Source organism: Strix uralensis, unplaced genomic scaffold, assembly GCF_047716275.1.
Source record: "Strix uralensis isolate ZFMK-TIS-50842 unplaced genomic scaffold, bStrUra1 scaffold_334, whole genome shotgun sequence".
Lineage (NCBI taxonomy): Eukaryota > Metazoa > Chordata > Aves > Strigiformes > Strigidae > Strix > Strix uralensis.
The window spans coordinates 1-15,989 of NW_027436928.1; the positions used below are offsets into that span (position 1 = coordinate 1).

A 15,989-nucleotide genomic window follows, 5' to 3' on the forward strand; every position below is an offset into this window, starting at 1 on the left:
TGTGGGGTGGTGGGTGCTGTTGGGTGCCTGACAGCTCCCAGCTTGGTTGTTGCACCCTGCAGTGTGTGGTGTTGGGTGCCTGACAGGATCCCGGTGTGGTTGTTGCACCCAGTGGTGAGGGGTGATGGGTGCTGTTGGGCGCCTGACACAATCCCAGGGTGGTGGTGGCACCCAGTGGTGTGGGGTGATGGGTGCTGTTGGGCGCCTGACAGGATCCAGGGTGGTTGTTGCACCCAGTGGTGAGGGGTGATGGGTGCTGCTGGGAGGACCCCAGTTGGTTGTTGCCCCCCATGATGTGGGGTGATGGGTGCTGTTGGGCGCCTGACAGGACCCGGATGGGTTGTTACACCTTGTGAGGTGGGGTGATGGGTGCTGCTGGGAGGACCCAGGTTGCTTGTTGCACCCCATGGTGAAGCTGTTGGGTGCCTGACAGCACCCAGGACGGTTGTTGCACCCCGCGACGAGGGGTGATGGGTGCTGTTGGGTGCCTGACAGGACCCCAGGGCAGTTGTGGGGCAGAGTGGCGGCCATTGGGTGCCTGCCAGGACCCAGGTTGGTTGTTGCACCCCACGGTGACGGGTGATGGGTGCTGTGGGCGCCTGACAGCACCCAGAGCGGTTGTTGCACCCCGGGGGGGGGGGGGGGGGTTGGGTGCCAACGGTTTCGGGGGTCCCTCCTGTCCCCCACAAACCCCCCTCCAGGACGGACCCAAAGGCCCCAGAACCGCCGACATCCCAGCGCCGGCTTATCCGACGGGACGTTCCTATTGTGTTTTGGGGCATTTTATTGTGTTTTGATGAATTTTATTGGATTTTATTGTGTTTCTCGGGGTCGGCGCTTCGCCTGCGCTTTCCCCCCAAAATTTTGCCTCCGCTGGGACTTTTGGGGCAAGTTCACCCCATTCGGGTCCGCGCCGCCGCTCGGAGGTTTCCTCCCGCCGGGGGGGGGGGGCCGCGTGCGGGCGTTCAAAAACGGGAGAAACGGGGCAAAAAAGGGGATTTAGCGGGATTTTCCTCAGCGGGGTCCCCAGCACCCGGATCCGCCGGCGCGGGGCTGGTTTGGGGGGTCGGACGCTTTTGCTGGTGGTTTTCCCTGAGGGGGACCTAAAATTGACCGTTTCTGTGGAAAATTATATATTTTTTTCCTGCTTTTTCTGGCTTGGCCTCAAACAGTGGGAAAAAAAGGCGTTTTTTAGGCCAAAACGGGCAGTTGGTTAAAAAAGCAACTTTGGTTTGAAAGTGAATCCGCTCGCTTTGAAACCTCTCAGGAATGGGGCCGTTTGGGTTTGGGACCCTCCTCTTTTCCCCTCAAAAACACTCAGAAAAGGGTCAATTCCCATTTTAGACCCCCCCCCCCCCTTTTCCAGAAAAGCGCAGAAATGGGTCAGTTGGGATTTTCACCCCTCAAAACGCTCAGAAACGGGTAAATCCTCCCAGCTCGGCCTCCCAAAGCCGCCGGCCGCTTCCTTTGGCTTTTTCGTAGCTTTTGGGCCGATTCTTTAATTATTTTTTCTCTCCGCAGCCCGAATCCCACAAACACTCCAGCGAGGCCGCGCGGACACCCCTGAATCAGCCCTAAAATTCACTTTTTTTAACTTTTTTCTCCACAGCGCAGCGTTAATACCCATTTTTTTTAAAACTTTTCCCTCCTCGGAGCAGCCCTAATACTGATTTTTTTTGAAACTTTTCCTCCCTTAGCACCAATAATAGCTATTTTTTTTTTTAACCTTTTTCTCCCCAGAGCCATTTTTAACGTTTATTACCCATTTTTAACGTTTTTCCCCGGAGCAGGAGCAGCGGGAGGTCAACCTCCATCTGTCCGTCCGTCCCCCTCCCGACAGCGAGCCGGGCGCTCGGGGCTCCCTGGATTTGAGGTGAAATAACGCTTTTTCCCCACTTCCCCAGCGGGAGGCCAACCCCCTCCCCCTCCTCTCTAACAACTTGTTGGTTTGGGTTTGTTTTTTTTTTTCCTTTTTTCCCTATTTTTGCCATTTCCAGCCCGTCCCGGCGGAGAACAATGGCGTCGCCGGCGGGGGGGGCGCCCACACCGACAAATTTTCATTAAAAATCCAAAATCAGGCAAAAAGTTCAGTTTTTTTTTTTTTTTCCCAGCATCACCAAGTTCTGGGCTTGCCCCACCACCAGGACCAACCACAAAACTGGGGAAAAACCCCCCAAAAAGCGCCAAACCGGCGATTTTTTCCGCTGTGGCAAAACGGCGCCTCGCTCCTCTTCAGCGCCCCGTTTTTTCCCTTTTTCCCCTCATTTTTGACGACGCCTCGCTTCTTTCTTTGTTCAAACTCTTCCCTTTCCTCCCTTTTTCTCGATTCGCTCCGTTCTTTTTAACCGTTTTCCCATCGTTTTCCCCATTTTTGTTTTTCCCCCTTTCCCGCCCCGCGGCTCGCCGTTTTTTTTTTTTTTTTTGGCCATTTTCAGGATTTTTCTGCCTTTTTCTGCTCCTTCCCGCGCCCGTTCGCCGCCGCGGCCGCCCCAAGGAGGTTGGGGGGGGGGGGGTGCTTTGTGTCTGGCAGCTGCCGGCGCAGGCAGCGGGCGGGTGTTCGCTTCCCCCCCCCCTCTCCCTTCTCCTCCCCTTCCCCGTCCGGGTGTCTACGTTTTTTCTCGAGGTGCGGGGAGTGGGAGCGTCACGTGTGTGGAAAATTCTCGTTGATGCTTTGCCAACGCGCCCCGCGCATGTCTGGTGCTGCCGGGGGGGGGGTGTGGAATGAAATTTTTTTTGGGGGGGGGAGCGTTTTTGGGGGGGGGGGGCAGGGGGGAAAAAAACCACCCGTGAAATGGCAGGATCAGGCCCGGTGGGGTTGAGCCCCGTCCCGGCGAGCGGCTGTGCTGAAGGTGATGGGGGGGGGGGGACAATGGGGAGGGGGTGAGGGGGGGGGACACACGATAAAAAAAAAATGGTGGAGGGGGGAAAAGGGGGGGGCAGGATGCGGCCCGGGCGCTTGGGCTGGGGGTGTCTCCTGCCATGAAGAAACCCCCCCTTGTGGATTTTTTTTTTTTTTTTTTTTCTCGCCACCATTTTCCGGCATCGTGTCGCCCCCCCCCCCCCCCCCCTCTCTAAGAGGGTTGAGGGGGGGGTTTCGGTGTTGTTTGGGTGGTCCCGGCAGCGCTGCCTGTTGCCGGCAGCGGGTTGGCAGCGGGCTGGCCGGCGGTGCCAAGGGATTAGGCAGGAATGTGACCCCGGCGGCGCCGGGTGTTGCTTCCTCTCCCCACGCCAAACTTGGCAGTGACCGTCACCCTCCCAGACCCCCCCCCGTCACCCCCCGTCACCCCCCCCCCTTCCCTCCGCGGCTCGGGGACACCGGGGGGGTTCCCTCGGCGACGGTGAGCTTCATCCCTGACCGCCAGCGGTCGGCTGGGACCTGTCAGCGAGCGCCGGGTGTGATTTATGGGGACGGACGGGTGACGTCGGCGGGGGACACACACACACACACACACGCACACACACGCGCTGGGTAGAGGACGTGCCAGCTCGTTGCAAGAGCCGCCGGGCAGATGTGACACCTCTCCCGGGTTTCACCCCGACCGGCTGCCAAAAACACCGGGGACAGCCAAGGCCGTGACACGGATGTAGGTGTCACCGCCCCCGGGATGGTCCTCGGGGATTCTTGGTGGCCCCTGTCACGGGGACGCCGGTGGCCCTCGGCCAAGAGGTTGGGAAATCCTCTGCTGGCGGTTGGTCACCGTCACGGTGACACCGGCGTCCCCCCCCCCCCCCCCACCCCCTGGGTGAGCGGTTGGGAAATCCTCTGCCGGCGGTTGGGGAGCGTCAGGCGGAGCGGAGCGATTGTGCCGAGCGGTTGAGCGCTTTTGGGGTCAAACAGGGGGGAATTGGTGGCGGTTGGTCGCCGTCACAGTGACACCAGTGTCCCCTGGGCGAGCGGATGGGAGATCCTCCGCCGGTGGTTGGTCCCTGCTACGGTGACACCGGTGTCCCCCCGGGTGACCCGTTGGGAGATCCTCCGCCAGCGGTTGGGGAGCGTCAGGCGAAGCGGAGCGATTGTGCCGAGCGGTTGAGCGCTTTTGGGGTCAAACGGGGGGAATTGGTGGCGGTTGGTCGCCGTCACGGTGACACCGGTGTCCCCTGGGCGAGCGGTTGGGGAATCCTCTACCAGGAGTTGGTCCCTGTCACGGTGACACCGGTGTCCCTCCGGGTGAGCGGATGGGAGATCCTCCGCCGGTGGTTGGTCCCTGTCACGGTGACACCGGTGTCCCCCCGGGTGAGCGGATGGGAGATCCTCCGCCGGTGGTTGGTCCCTGTCACGGTGACACCGGTGTCCCCCCGGGTGAGCGGATGGGAGATCCTCCGCCGGTGGTTGGTCCCTGCTACGGTGACACCGGTGTCCCCCCGGGTGACCCGTTGGGAAATCCTCCGCCGGTGGTTGGGGAGCGTCAGGCGAAGCGGAGCGATTGTGCCGAGCGGTTGAGCGCTTTTAGGGTCAAACAGGGGGGAATTGGTGGCGGTTGGTCACCGTCACGGTGACACCGGTGTTCCCTCGGGTGAGCGGATGGGAGATCCTCCGCTGGTGGTTGGTCCCTGCCACGGTGACACCGGTGTCCCCCTGGGTGAGCGGTTGGGAGATCCTCTGCCGGTGGTTGGTCCCTGTCACGGTGACACCGGTGTCCCCCCGGGTGAGCGGATGGGAGATCCTCCGCCGGTGGTTGGGGAGCGTCAGGCGGAGCGGAGCGATTGTGCCGAGCGGTTGAGCGCTTTTGGGGTCAAACGGGGGGAATTGGTGGCGGTTGGTCGCCGTCACGGTGACACCAGTGTCCCCTGGGCGAGCGGTTGGGGAATCCTCTACCAGGAGTTGGTCCCTGTCACGGTGACACCGGTGTCCCCCCGGGTGAGCGGTTGGGAGATCCTCTGCCGGTGGTTGGTCCCTGTCACGGTGACACCGGTGTCCCCCCGGGTGAGCGGTTGGGAGATCCTCTGCCGGTGGTTGGTCCCTGTCACGGTGACACCAGTGTCCCCTGGGCGAGCGGATGGGAAATCCTCCGCCGGTGGTTGGTCCCTGCTACGGTGACACCGGTGTCCCCCCGGGTGACCCGTTGGGAAATCCTCCGCCAGCGGTTGGGGAGCGTCAGGCGGAGCGGAGCGATTGTGCCGAGCGGTTGAGCGCTTTTAGGGTCAAACAGGGGGGAATTGGTGGCGGTTGGTCGCCGTCACGGTGACACCGGTGTCCCCTGGGCGAGCGGTTGGGGAATCCTCTACCAGGAGTTGGTCCCTGTCACGGTGACACCGGTGTCCCTCCGGGTGAGCGGATGGGAGATCCTCCGCCGGTGGTTGGTCCCTGTCACGGTGACACCGGTGTCCCCCCGGGTGAGCGGATGGGAGATCCTCCGCCGGCGGTTGGGGACTGTCAGGCGGAGCGGAGCGATTGTGCCGAACGATTGATCCCTCGTTGCTTTTAGGGTAAAAAAGCGGGAAAAAAGGGGCTCCTGCATGTGGGAAGAAGGGAAGAAATAACCCAGGGGGTTGCTCCAGCTGTTGGGGGGCCTCGTTTTTGGGGTAACACCCCCTTCTTTGGGGTATTTCCAGGAGGATTTTAGGGTTTGGCACCCGCGAAGCCGTGGCAGCTCCTCCAGGCCCCGCCTCCCACTAATTAATTTAGCCTTAACGAGTCTACTGGGTTGGGCAGGGCAGCCCTGGAGCTCTAGAAATCCCCGTCTGCCTGGCAGGGTGGGGGTGAATTTCCAGGGGGGGTAGAACACCCAGGAATTACCCCAAATATCTCAAAATCCTGTAATTTTACACCAAAACATGGTGGAAAACAGATTCCGGTTGCAAATGCCCCCAAAACTCCATTTCTGGTGGTTTTTTTTACCATTTTTTGGTGGTGTGAGTGGGTGTTGCTGGTGCCGTCGGTGGAGGGGCCTCGGGCTGTGACTGTTGGTTTTATTATCTTTGAGTTTTACCCAAAAAGTTGTTTTTTTGTTTTTTTTTTCCCCAAACATTTCTGCTCCAAAGGCCCGACCAAAGGTCGGTTGGTTTTGGGTCAAAAAACGGGGTATAAAGGTAATTGTGGTGCTGAATGGTGCTGGGAGTCCCAGCCCCTTTTTCTGCCCCAATTTTGGGCTCATTTCTGCCGGGGAAAGGCGGGTGGTGGCGTGTCCCTGTCACCCGCTGGCCACAGAGGGGACCTCAGTGTGGCTGCCTGTCCCCGTCACCCACCTCCGGGTGTGTCAGTGGGCTGGTGGCCACAGAGGGGACCTCAGTGTGGCCACCTGTGGCTGTCACCCACCTCCGTGTGTGTGTCACCAGGCTGGTGGCCACGTAGGGAACCTCAATGTGGCCACCTGTGACCGTCAGCCACCTGTGGGTGACACCGTGTTGGTGGCCATGAAAGGGACCTCAGCGTGGCCACCTGTCCCTGTTACCCACCTCTTTGTGTGTCACCGGGCTGGTGGCCACAGAGGGGACCTCAGCGTCGCTGCCTGTGGCCGTCACCCACCTCCATGTATGTCACTGGGCTGGTGGCCATGGAGGGGACCTCAGTGTGGCCACTTGTGGTTGTCACCTGCCTCCGGGTGTGTCAGTGGGCTGGTGGCCACAGAGGGGACCTCAGTGTGGCTGCCTGTCCCCGTCACCCGCCTCTGGGTGTGGCAACGTGTTGGTGGCCACAAAAGGGACCTCAGCGTGGCCGCCTGTCCCTGTCACCCGCCTCCAAGTGTTTCAGTGGGCTGGTAGCCACAGAGGGGACCTCAGTGTGGCCACCTGTGGCTGTCACCCACCTCTGTGTGTGTGTCACCAGGCTGGTGGCCACGTAGGGAACCTCAATGTGGCCACCTGTGACCGTCAGCCACCTGTGGGTGACACCGTGTTGGTGGCCATGAAAGGGACCTCAGCGTGGCCACCTGTCCCTGTTACCCACCTCTTTGTGTGTCACCGGGCTGGTGGCCACAGAGGGGACCTCAGCGTCGCTGCCTGTGGCCGTCACCCATCTCCATGTATGTCACTGGGCTGGTGGCCATGGAGGGGACCTCAGTGTGGCCACTTGTGGTTGTCACCTGCCTCCGTGTGTGTCAGTGGGCTGGTGGCCGCAGAGGGGACCTCAGTGTGGCTGCCTGTCGCCGTCACCCACCTCCGGGTGTGTCAGTGGGCTGGTGGCCACAGAGGCGACCTCGGTATAGTTGCCGGTCACCATCCTGGGGACCTCAGTGTGGCCACCTGTGGCTGTCAGCCGCCTCCGTGTGTGTCAGTGGGTTGGTGGCCACGGAGGGGACCTCAGCGTGGCCACCAGTGGCCATGACCCATCTTCCTGGGTGTGTCACCATCTTGATGGCTGTAGAGGGGACCTCAGCGTGGCCGCCTGTCCCTGTCACCCGCCTCTGTGTGTGGCAGTGGGTTGGTGGCCATGGAGGGGGCTTCATTGTGGCCACGTGTCCCTGTCACCCGTTTTCCTGCGTGTCACCGTCCCAGTGGCCACAGAGGGGACCGTGACACAGCTGAGTGTCCCCATCACCCACCTTCCTGGGTGTCACCATCCCGGTGGTCACGGAGGGGACCTCGCACGGTCACCCAGCCCTGTCAGCTGCCAGCGCCTGTCCCCGTGGCTCAGGCTGCCGTGTCCCCGCAGATGGTGACGACGAGCTGCTGCGGGGCCTCGAGGGGGCCCTGGGGGTGAAGAAGAAGAAACGGGGCCCCCGGAAGCAGAAGGAAAATAAACCCGGAAAACCACGGAAACGGAAAAAACTGGTGAGTTCCCCTGGGACAGGGAATGTCAGGGTCCTCCTGGTGTGGGTGATGGGGTCTGGGGACGGGTGACGGAGTCTCAGGGTGGCTGACGGGGTCTGGGGACGATGGGTGGAGTCTGGGGACGGGTGACAGACTCTGAGGGTGGCTGACGGGGTCTGGGGACGGGTGACAAACTCTCAGGGTGTCTGACGGGGTCTGGGGACGATGGATGGGGGTCTGGGGACAGGTGACAGACTCTGAGGGTGGCTGACAGGGTTTGGGGACGATGGATGGAGTCTGGGGACGGGTGACAGACTCTGAGGGTGGCTGACGGGGTCTGGGGACGATGGATGGAGTCTGGGGACGGGTGACAGACTCTGAGGGTGGCTGACGGGGTTTGGGGACGATGGATGGAGTCTGGGGATGGGTGACAGACTCTGAGGGTGGCTGACGGGGTCTGGGGACGGGTGACAAACTCTCAGGGTGGCTGACGGGGTCTGGGGACGATGGATGGGGATCTGGGGACGGGTGACAGACTCTGAGGGTGGCTGACAGGGTTTGGGGACGATGGATGGAGTCTGGGGACGGGTGACAGACTCTGAGGGTGGCTGACGGGGTCTGGGGACGATGGATGGGGGTCTGGGGACGGGTGACAGACTCTGAGGGTGGCTGACGGGGTCTGGAGATGGGTGACAGACTCTCAGGGTGTCTGACAGGGTTTGAGGACGATGGATGGAGTCTGGGGACGGGTGACAGACTCTGAGGGTGGCTGACGGGATCTGGGGATGGGTGACAAACTCTCAGGGTGGCTGACGGGGTCTGGGGACGATGGATGGGGGTCTGGGGACGAGTGACAGACTCTGAGGGTGGCTGACGGGGTCTGGGGACGGGTGACAAACTCTCAGGGTGGCTGACGGGGTCTGGGGACGATGGATGGGGGTCTGGGGACGGGTGACAGACTCTCAGGGTGGCTCCTGGGGTCTCCAGGCAGCTGACGGGGTCTGGGGGTGGGTGACAGACGGTTGACAGGGCTGAGGGCGACTGCCAGGTCTCAGGGTGGCTGATGGGACCCGGGGGTTACGGTTGACAGTGTCTAGGGGCAGCTGATGGGGTCTCATGATGGTTGATGGGGTTGGGGGCGACTGACAGGGTCCTGGGGCAGCTGATGGGGGTCTCAGGGGGGGTGACAGGCCCTGGGGATGGGTGACAGGCCCTGGGGATGGGTGACAGGGTCTGGGGATGGGTGACAGGCTCTTGCAGGTGGCTCACAGGGTCCTAGGGCGGCTGATTGGGGTCTCAGGGTGGTTCATGGGCTTGGGGGTGACTGACGGGGTCTTGTGGCGACTGATGGGGGTCTCGGGGCAACTGACGGGCTTGGGGGTGACTGAGGGGGTTGGGGGTGACTGATGGGGGTCTTGAGGCAGCTGACGGGGCTGGGGATGACTGACGGGGGGGGTCTTGGGGCGACTGATGGGGTTGGGGATGACTGCTGGGGTCCTGGGGTGACTGCTGGGGGTCTTGGGTGACTGACGGGGTCCTGGGGTGACTACCGGGGTGCTGGGGTGGCTGCTGGGGGTCCGGGAGTGACAAGTGCTGGGCGGGGGGTGTCAGGTGAGCGAGGATGAGCTGGAGTCGGAGCGGGAGGAGTACCAGCGCGAGGAGTACCGGGAGAAGTCGGAGAGCGGCGGCAGCGACTCCGGGGGGGCGGCCAGGAAGCGGCGGCGGAAGCACCGCGAGAAAAAAGAGAAAAAAACCAAGAGACGGAAAAAGACCGACGAGGAGGGGGGGCAGAAGGTGAAGGTACGGCAGGGAGGGGGGCACCCATGGGTGGGGGGGACACCCTGGGGCTCCCCTAGTGTTGCCCTGTGTGGGTGCTTGGAGGGGGGGGTGGGGGGGGGGGTGGTGTCCTGTCACCCGGCGTGAGGAACTCGGGGGGTTCTGTCACCCAGGGGGGTCCTTGTGGGGGTCCTGTCGCCTGTGTCAGGACCTGGGGAGGGGGGTCCCATCATCGTGGGGGTCCCATCACCCGTGGGGGTGCTCGTGGGGGGGTCCTGTGGCCTGTGTTGGGTACTAGGGGGGTCCTGTCACCCGTATGGGTGCTCATGGGGGTCCTGTCACCCCATGGGGGTCGTCATGGGGGTCCTGTGGCCTATGTTGGGGCCTGGGGGGGTCCCATCACCCATCCGGGTGCTCGTGGGGGTCCCATCACCCATGTCGGGGCCTGGGGGGGTCCCATCACCCGTGGGGGTGCTCGTGGGGGGGTCCTGTGGCCTGTGTTGGGTCCTAGGGGGGTCCCATCACCCATCCGGGTGCTCATGGGGGTCCCATCACCCATGTCGGGGCCTGGGGGGGTCCCATCACCCGTGGGGGTGCTCGTGGGGGGGTCCTGTGGCCTGTGTTGGGTCCTAGGGGGGTCCCATCACCCATCCGGGTGCTCATGGGGGTCCCATCACCCGTGGGGGTGCTCGTGGGGGGGTCCTGTGGCCTGTGTTGGGTCCTAGGGGGGTCCCGTCACCCATATGGGTGCTCATGGGGGTCCTGTCACCCCATGGGGGTCCTCATGGGGGTCCTCATGGGGGTCCTGTGGCCTATGTCGGGGCCTGGGGGAGTCCCATCACCCGTATGGGTGCTCGTGGGGGTCCTGTCACCCATGTTGGGGCTTGGGGGGGTTCCCATCACCCGTGGGGGTGCTCATGGGGGTCCTGTCACCCCACGGGGGTCCTCATGGGGGTCCTGTGGCCTATGCTGAGGCCTGGGGGGGTCCCATCACCCATGGCGGGACCTGGGGGGGTCCCAGCAGGTGACGTATCTCCTTTTCTTTTCTCTCCCTATTCCTGGGTGGTTTTTGTCCCCCTCTCCCCACCCCGTGTGTCCCCCCCCGTGTCCCCCCCCCCCTTTTCCCCGGCGCAGGCGGTGGAGCAGAAATCCTCGGCGCAGCTGCTGGGGGCCTGGGGGCTGGAGGATGTGGACCACGTCTTCACCGAGGAGGATTATCACACCCTCACCAACTACAAGGCCTTCAGCCAGTTCATGAGGTGGCGGGGGGGGGCGTGGGGGGCACCCTGGGGTGCTGGGGGGAAACCTCGGGGGAATGGGAGACACCTTGGGGGGATGGGGGGGGCACCTCAGGGTCCTGGAGGGTCTGTCTGGGTGCTGGGGGTCACTTCAGGGTGCTGGTGGGGGTCTTTTTAGGGTGTCTCAGTGTGCTGGGGGGCACCTCAGAGTCTTGGGGGGCTCTGGGGACACCTGAGGGTCTTGGGGGGCTCTGTGGGTGCTGGGGGACACTTCAGGGTGCTGGGGGGGGTCTTTTTAGGGTATTTGGGGGTGCTGGGGGGTACCTCAGGGTCCTGGGGGGCTCCAGGGATGCCTTGGGGTTCTGGGGGGCACCTCAGGGTCTTGGTGGGCTCTGGGGACACCTCAGGGTGCTGGGGGGCTCCTGAGGGTCTTGGGGGGCTCTGTGGGTGCTGGGGGACACTTCAGGGTGCTGGTGGGGATGTTTTTAGGGCAGCTCAGGGTGCTGGGGGGGGGCCCTTGAGGGGGCTGGTGGGGCACAAGGGTACCTGGAGGACCATGGGGGCATTTTGGGGTGCTGGGGGGGGTCCCAGCCCACCTCCCTCCCTCCCTGCCAGGCCCCTGATCGCCAAGAAGAACCCCAAAATCCCCATGTCGAAGATGATGACCATCCTGGGGGCCAAGTGGCGGGAATTCAGCGCCAACAACCCCTTCAAGGGCTCCGCCGCCGCCGTGGCCGCCGCCGCCGCCGCTGCCGCCGCCGCCGTGGCCGAGCAAGTGTCGGCCGCCGTGGCCGCCGTGGCCCCCGAGGCCCCCCCCCCGCCCCTGCGCAAGGCCAAGACCAAGGAGGGCAAAGGTGGGTGCTGCCGGGGGCCTCGCTGGGTTTGGGGGGGTCTTTGGGGGGGGACTTTAGTGGTCCCTGGGGGAGTTTGGGGGGTCCTTAGGGAGATCCTGGGGGGCTTAGGGGGTCCCTAGGGGGACTTTAGTGGTCCGTGGGGGAGTTTGGGGGTCCTTGCAGGGCTTTGGGGGTCCCTGGGGGAGTTTAGGGGGTCCCTGGGGGAACTCTGGTGGTCCCTGGGGGAGTTTTTGGGGTGCCTGGGGGGGACTTTTGTGGTCCCTGGAGGAGTTTGTGGGTCCCTGTGGGGCTTTGGGGGTCCCTGGGGGAGTTTAGGGGGTCCCTGGGGGAACTCTGGTGGTCCCTGGGGGAGTTTGGGGGTCCCTGCAGGGCTTTGGGGGTCCCTGGGGGGGGTTTGGGGGTTCCTTAGGGGGATTCTTGGGGGGCTTTGGGGGTCCCTGGGGGAGTTTGGGGGGTCCCTGGGGGAACTCTGGTGGTCCCTGGGGGAGTTTTTGGGGTGCCTGGGGGGGACTTTTGTGGTCCCTGGAGGAGTTTGTGGGTCCCTGTGGGGCTTTGGGGGTCCCTGGGGGAGTTTAGGGGGTCCCTGGGGGAACTCTGGTGGTCCCTGGGGGAGTTTGGGGGTCCCTGCAGGGCTTTGGGGGTCCCTGGGGGGGGTTTGGGGGTTCCTTAGGGGGATTCTTGGGGGGCTTTGGGGGTCCCTGGGGGAGTTTGGGGGGTCCCTGGGGGAACTCTGGTGGTCCCTGGGGGAGTTTTTGGGGTGCCTGGGGGGGACTTTTGTGGTCCCTGGAGGAGTTTGTGGGTCCCTGTGGGGCTTTGGGAGTCCCTGAGGGAGTTTAGGGGGTCCTTAGGGGGTCCCTGCGGGGCTTTGGGGGTCCCTGGGGGAGTTTGGGGGTTCCTCAGGGGGATTCTTGGGGGGCTTAGGGGGTCCCTAGGGGGACTTCAGTGGTCCCTGGAGGAGTTTGTGGGTCCCTGTGGGGCTTTGGGGGTCCCTGGGGGAGTTTGGGGGTCCCTGCGGGGCTTTGGGAGTCCCTGGGGGAGTTTAGGGGGTCCTTAGGGGGTCCCTGTGGGGCTTTAGGGGTCCCTGGCGGAACTCTGGTGGTCCCTGGGGGAGTTTAGGGGGTCCCTAGGGGGATCCTGGGGGGCTTTGGGTGTCCGTGGGGGAATTTGGGGCTCCCTGGGGAGATCCTGGGGGGGCTTTAGCGATCCTTCAGGGGGATTGGGGGTCCCTGGGCGAGTTTGGGGGGGTCCCTGGGAGGGGTTTTGGGGGTCCCTGTTTGGGTGGGTGCCTTGGAGGATCCTTGGGGTGATTCAGGGGGGGGGTCCCTGGGGCTGAGAGGGGTGGGGGTACCCCCAAACTTCCCCCCCCCCCCAGGTCCCGGCCACAAGAAGCGCAGCAAGAGCCCGCGGGTGCCGGAGCTGAAGAGGAAGATGAAGGGGAGGAAGATGGCGCCGCTGAAGATCAAACTGGGCGTCCTGGGGGGCAAACGCAAGAAAAGCAGCTCGGTAGGACCCGGGTGCTTGTGTGTGTGTCCCCCCCCCTTGTCCCCAAATGTCCCCAAGAGTCCCCAGATATCCCCAAGTGTCCCCAAACGGTGACACCAAGTCGCGTGGCCCCATCGTACGCCCCCAACGTCTCCCTGTTCCCCCCCCCCACCTCTCCCCGGTGCCGCTGTCCCCATGTCCCCCCCCCCACGCTGTCCCCACCCGTTGTTGTCACCCCGTTGTCACCCGTTGTCCCCCCCCCCGAACAGAGCGAAGACGCCGGGGAGGCGGAGGAAGACTCCGACGCCGAAAGCCCCGGGGTGTTGGGTGCCCCCCCCCGCCCCGACCCCACCACCCGTCTTAAAAAACTCAAACGGGGACGTCCCGGCCGCAAAAAGAAAAAGGGTGAGTGTGTCCCCAAGTGTCACCGCTGCCCGGGTGCCACCACCAACCCCCCCAGGCGGGGACACCGGGTGACATCTCCGTCCCGTCCCCCCCCGCCCCCCCCTCCCCAAACCCCTCTCTCCTTGCAGCCCCCTGCGCCGGCCTCAGCCGGGAGCGCGGCCCCGTGGGGACGGGCCCGGCGCCCGCGCACGGTGAGACACCCCCCCACCCCCTTCAGTGTCCCCAAATTGTCACCCGGGGTCCCCCCAAGCCCCTGGGGTCCCCCCTGAGTGGGGTTTTGGGGGCCCTTTCCTATAGTGGTGGTGGTGGCGTCCGGCGGGGGGGGGTGGGGGGGGGGAGGTAGCGGTGTCCCCGTGTCCCCCGGCCCTGTCCCCACCATCTCTCCTGGGCATTTGGGGTCCCCCAGTGTCCCCAGTGTCTCCCAGCTCCCTGGTGTCCCCCCATGTCCCCATCCTCCAGCAACCCCCTTCCCAGTGCCCCCATGTCCCCGGCCCCAGTGTCCCCAGTGTCCCCCTTCCCAGTATCCCTGTCCCCATGTCCCCAATCCCACCATATCCCCCTCCCCAGTGCTCTCCATGTCCCCCTCCCCCAGTACCCCTCAGCCCACCCGCCCCCCTCCCAGTTCCCCCAGTACCCCCATCCCTGGGTGTCCCCCTTCCCAGTATCCCTGTTCCCATGTCCTCAATCCCCCCATATCCCCCTCCTCAGTGCCCCCCATGTCCCCCTCCCCCAGTACCCCTCAGCTCCCCTCCCCTCCCAGTTCCCCCAGTACCCCCATCCCTGGGTGTCCCCCTCCCCAGTGCCCCCATCCCCCCATATCCCCATCCCCATGTCCCCCCATGTCCCCAGTGCCCCCCATCCAGTGCCCCCCATGTCCCCCTCAGCCCACCCCCTCTCCCAGTTCCCCCAGTAGCCCCATCCCCCTGTCCCCGTCCCGTGTCCCCCCCCCCCCCCCCCCCCAGTCCGGGTGGCAGCGGGCGGTGTGTGGCGTCCCCGCAGGGCCGGGCCCGGAGGAGGAGGGGGATGGCTACGAGACGGACCACCAGGACTACTGCGAGGTGTGCCAGCAGGGCGGGGAGATCATCCTCTGCGACACCTGCCCCCGCGCCTACCACCTCGTCTGCCTCGACCCCGAGCTCGACCGCGCGCCCGAGGGGCGCTGGAGCTGTCCCCACTGCGTGAGCGACGGGACGGGGGGGCCCTGGGGGGGGTTTGGGGGTCACTGGGGGGATCCTGGGAGGTTTTGGGGGATGCTGGGGGGGATTTGGGGTCACTAGGAGGATGCTGAGGGGATTTGGGGGTCACTAGAGGGATCCTGGGAGGGTTTGGGGGTCACTAGGAGGATGCTGGGGGGGTTTGGGGGTCACTAGGAGGATGCTGGGGGCAGTTTGGGGGACCCTGGGGGGGTTTGAGGGTCACTAGGAGGATGCTGGGGGGGTTTGGGGGTCACTAGGGGGATCCTGGGGGGGATTTGGGGGTCACTAGGAGGATGCTGGGGGCAGTTTGTGGGATCCTGGGGGGGTTTGGGGGTCACTAGGGGCATCCTGGGGGGGATTTGGGGGTCACTAGGAGGATGCTGAGGGGGTTTGGGGGTCACTAGAGGGATCCTAGGGGGCTTTGGGGGTCACTAGGAGGATGCTGGGGGGTTTGGGGGTCACCATGAGGATGCTGGGGGCAGTTTGTGGGATCCTGGGGGGGTTTGAGGGTCACTAGGGGGATCTGGGGGTCACCAGGATGATGTTGGGGGCAGTTTGGGGGATCCTGGGGGGTTTGAGGGTCACTAGGGGGATCCTGGGGGGGTTTGGGGGTCACTAGGAGGATGCTGGGGGGGTTTGGGGGTCACTAGGAGGATGCTGGGGGCAGTTTGGGGGACCCTGGAGGGGGGTTGAGGGTCACTAGGGGGATCCTGGGGGGGTTTGGGGGTCACTAGGGGGATCCTGGGGGGGTTTGGGGGTCACTAGAGGGATCCTGGGGGTTTTGGGGGTCACTAGGAGGATGCTGGGGGTGGTTTGGGGGACCCTGGGAGGGTTTGGGGGTCACTAGGGGGATGCTGGGGGGGGTTGGGGGTCATTAGGGGGTTCTGGGGGGGTTTGGGGGTCACTAGGGGGATCCTGGAGGCAGTTTGGGGCTCCCTGGGGAGGTTTGGGGATGTCCCCGGGAGTTTGGGTGTCCCTCAGGGTGTCCCCAAGAGGTTTGGGTGTCCCTCAGGGTGTCCCTCAGGGTGTCCTGAACAGGTTGAGTGTCCCTCAGGGCATCCCAGCAGGTTTGGGTGTCCCTCAGGGTGTCCCTAGAAGGTTTGGGTGTCCTTCAGGGTGTCCCCAAGAGGTTTGGGTGTCCCTGGAGATTTGGGTGTCCCTCAGGGTGTCCCCAAGAGTTTTGGGTGTCCCTGGGAGGTTTGGGTGTCCCTCAGGGTGTCCCTGGAGGTTTAGGTGTTCCTCAGGGTGTCTCCAACAGGTTGGGTGTTCCTCAGGGTGTCCCTCAGGGTGTCCCTGGAGGTTTGGGTGTTCCTCAAGGTGTCCCTGGAGGTTTGGGTGTTCCTCAGGGT

The 15,989-nt window shown here is 64.1% G+C and overlaps 1 protein-coding gene across 1 annotated transcript in view; it reads left to right on the forward strand.

The window, feature by feature from the left end:
• Positions 1–7,591: 7,591 nt before the first annotated feature.
• LOC141938831 (chromodomain-helicase-DNA-binding protein 3-like) overlaps positions 7,592–15,989 on the forward strand; it is a gene marked incomplete at its 5' end in the record, with an annotated part of 59,962 nt that continues 51,564 nt past the window's right edge. The window contains 8 exon segments of the mRNA XM_074857849.1: positions 7,592–7,710; positions 9,301–9,489; positions 10,600–10,724; positions 11,319–11,557; positions 12,930–13,060; positions 13,309–13,444; positions 13,573–13,635; positions 14,444–14,622. Of these exon segments, the coding sequence (XP_074713950.1) occupies positions 7,592–7,710; positions 9,301–9,489; positions 10,600–10,724; positions 11,319–11,557; positions 12,930–13,060; positions 13,309–13,444; positions 13,573–13,635; positions 14,444–14,622 (1,181 nt within the window).